Source organism: Adiantum capillus-veneris, chromosome 19 (assembly GCF_014529385.1).
Source record: "Adiantum capillus-veneris isolate H3 chromosome 19, ASM1452938v2, whole genome shotgun sequence".
NCBI classification, from domain to species: Eukaryota; Viridiplantae; Streptophyta; class Polypodiopsida; order Polypodiales; family Pteridaceae; genus Adiantum; species Adiantum capillus-veneris.
The window spans coordinates 130955852-130959359 of record NC_140949.1 but is presented as its reverse complement, the minus strand read 5'-3'; the positions used below and the strand labels follow the sequence as shown (position 1 = coordinate 130959359).

General features: G+C 44.0%; 1 protein-coding gene across 1 annotated transcript; it reads right to left on the bottom strand.

Moving 5' to 3' along the window:
* Window positions 1-1374: 1374 nt before the first annotated feature.
* Window positions 1375-2366, bottom strand: LOC147434877 (uncharacterized). Its single transcript, XM_086491276.1, has one exon. The coding sequence runs from the start codon at window positions 2327-2329 to the stop codon at window positions 1727-1729; it is 603 nt and encodes a 200-aa protein (XP_086347402.1). The 5' UTR covers window positions 2330-2366; the 3' UTR covers window positions 1375-1726.
* Between the last annotated feature and the right edge of the window lie 1142 nt (window positions 2367-3508).

Here is a 3508-nt window from a genome sequence, read left to right as displayed (position 1 = left end):
TGTTCCTCCAGAGGAGGAGGAAGAGAATGAGGAAGACGAGGGCTAAGGATTGATACTCTTTTTTTTGTCCTCTTTTACTAGTGCAAGTATGGCACAACATCCTTATCTGTACCTAAAATTCATTTGGAACTTTGGCTTTAATATCTGCAATTATATTTCATTATTATTATTTTGTGCTTCAAATTACGGAAGTAAGGTGTGACGTGTAATTTAAAATATGATGTTAATTTTAAAAATATAGTTATGTTTTTGTACACTTTTCAAAATACAATTGATATTTGGTTTGTTCTATGCATCTAAATTGGTTGGCTCAAATGAGCATCTTTATTTTTGGAAAGTGGTAATGCAGACGGTAACATACGTGGGTACATATTCACATCTATTGTCGCACATATTTTTGTTGGACCACTTATGCATATTTTGTCATTGCTGTTGTCTCTTACACAATTATTTCTCTTTCTATTGTCCTTTGTTCATTCGCGCCAATGGCAACAGTTTTATACTTTCCCTCTTAGTGGTAGAAGGATTTAGCTCTATGTGTGTGAGATTGTGAGATACTAATACACCATAAAGAAAAATGTTTTTAACAATAGTTCTTGGGTTTCGTAGAGCTAACTTTGAAGACTACTCATGGCTATATTGATTGACCAACCCACTACCGTTTCATGTTGTGATAGTCAAGATAGAAGCAAACGAAGTACGCAAATTAAAGATAGAGCGGCATTACTCAACTGATTAAATGATGTGTACACATACAATGCTACTATTCACCCTTCTATGACTAGTAGTAGCTGTAGTTTATTTTAGATATAATTATAAAGTGAGACTATTGTTCTTCATCCCAAATTACCCTTCAATTCCGATCCCAGGCACATTAGGTAAGGTGGAATTTTACTATTCTTCACCCCGAAGTTTCTGATAGCTTTTCATCAAGATTTAATGGTGTATGTAGCTACGTACATAATTTACCATGTAACAAAATGTTACTTCAAGTATGATCAACACTACAAGGTGAAGTTGTGATTCTTTTGACCTGAGTACTAATTTTCACACAGTATGATCAAAACGAACATGTGGCGGCTTTACGAGTGTAATTCCACCGTGACGATTGCAATAGCATTGCAGGTATCATCAACTCAAATGGTAGGATCACCAACAAGAAAAAAGTCCAGAAGGTTACCGAAATACAATACACCCATTAATCGACAAGCTTGAAGTAATAAGGACGTAGTTAATGTCTGCTCGACTTGCACGCACGGGGCAATCCCGCCGGTAGGCACCCTTTCCAGGCTCTTAAAGTCACACAGCACGTTGTATTTTTAATCTACCGATCCTGTGATAGCAGCCAAAATGCATGCAAAAGAAGGCAATCGCTACGACAATGAATAGATATTTCAATTCATTCCTGGAGACTCTACATCAAGGTGTACGTGATACAATGCTAAATATGGTTAATTGATCATACGACTAGTCGAGACAGCAAACCGTGTGCATGTCGACGATAAGATAATATACATGACACAGAAGAGTCGACCTCGGATCAGCGGATCATGGGAGTAGACACACAACTATTTTGGACGGATAAAGTAAAATATGACCACGTTATAAAGAATAGTTGAAATAGTAGCAAAGCCGGAAGGGAGGATAATACAGGAGCTGGTGGCGGTTGAGGCGAGGGGATGGGAGGCAGTCGTTGTAAGTGCGAGCGATCAGAGCTGGGGATTTCCTAGTGGGGGTACTTGTATTTGGGATAGCTGGGCTTGTACGAGGGCAGCTTAAACTTGGGTAGCTTAAACTTAGGCAGCTTGAACTTAGGAATGGTGAATTTTGGGAATTTGAACTTAGGGAAGGAGGGGTGCTTGTAGTAGGGGCCGGGCTTGTAGAAAGGGGGTTTGTACACAGGTGGCTTCTCCACCGGGGGTTTGTACACTGGGGGCTTCTCCATCGGAGGCTTCTCCATCGGCGGCTTCTCCATCGGAGGTTTCTCCATAGGCGGCTTCTCCATCGGGGGCTTCTCCATCGGCGGCTTCTCCATCGGAGGTTTCTCCATAGGCGGCTTCTCCATCGGAGGCTTCTCCATCGGCGGCTTCTCCATCGGAGGTTTCTCCATCGGAGGCTTCTCCATCGGAGGCTTGTACACAGGGGATTTCTCCTTGGGCGCCTTGTATACGGGCGGCTTGTACTCAGGGGCCTTCTCCTTGGGTGCCTTGTACTCTGGCGGCTTGGTCACGGGGCTCGATCCGCCGCCGTAGTAGTTTGCCTGCACGCTGCTTGCAAGCAGCAACAGCAGCAGCCATGAGAGTAGAGCTTGCATGGGCAGGGAAGCCATATTTTTCTGCTGCAGCTCTTCTGCACCACTGCAGCTTTACTGCCTCTGCTCTTATTATATCTACCTCTACGCCTCTCCCGGGGCCCTCTCTCTCGCTCTCTATCACTCTCTCTCGGACCCCGCCCCAGGGCCCAAGAGGGAGACGCTCATAGTTCCCCGGGCCCCCACCGGCAGCAGATCGTGCTGTCACACTTCAGTTGTAAATGTCTCTCTACCGCGGGCAGCTACAACCAGGGCGTTCTCCCTCTCTCGATGGTGAGCTCATTGCTGCTGGGCCCTGCTTCCTCGGCCAATCCCATGGCCCATTCGCTTACTCTCCCGTCGCTACTCGCACATGCAGACGCAACTGATGAGCTTTTCCCTTGCCTTCACTAGCTACCTTAAAATGGCGCTTTCCTTTCAGTGTGAATATCGTGGATTTGTGGGCTGGGCCTTTGGACTTTGCCCTCCGCCACACGTTCACAATTCACGAATAACATTTATGGTGTACAGCATCAATCCATGTGCCATCTCTTTACTTCTTCACCAGCTTTGCACCAACACCAGTTTTAATGTGACCACCTCAAACAAAATGTTCAGCAGCAACCTTCCTAAAGTGTCGTTGCTACATGTCCCCACAAGTGTGCGCCCTCAAAATAACCTTTAATGAGAACTCGTACTGAAGTTAAACAAGGGCTCCTCATGGTTAAAAATAGACACACATATATATATATATATTTTTTAATTTTTTTTTTGGAGAAAGGTGATAAATTTATAAAGAAACAAAGCATAAACTGTTACATAGCCCAACAGTAGGGATTGAGCACCCTCAGAAAATAGTTAGCTAACAGTTAGTAACAGTTAATCATCCTGAGTCTAGGTCCTGAATACAATTGGAAGAGGATGGCTGACCATTGTTGCCATCTGACTTCCTTGAAGACACTTGAGAGAGGGCCTGGAAAAGCATCCTTCATCATATCCACTACATACTTATTTATCCTCTGAATTTCCTGTTGCAGAGAGAAGCTTGGGTCTGAGAGTCTGCCCTGGAATTGGGCCTCATTCCTAGCTATCCATAAATGCCAAATATAAGTTGCCCTCCAGATATTCCATAGGGCAATGTCCAGCCCTTTAGCCAAGCCCAATAGCAGGTTGTTGGCTGTAATAGAAGAATTGTCAAATGTTGATATCCTGTCACTG

What these genes read in the sequence shown, in the direction of transcription:
- LOC147434877 (XM_086491276.1), bottom strand. Translation starts at nt 2,329, where the DNA reads ATGGCTTCCCTGCCCATGCAAGCTCTACTCTCATGGCTGCTGCTGTTG.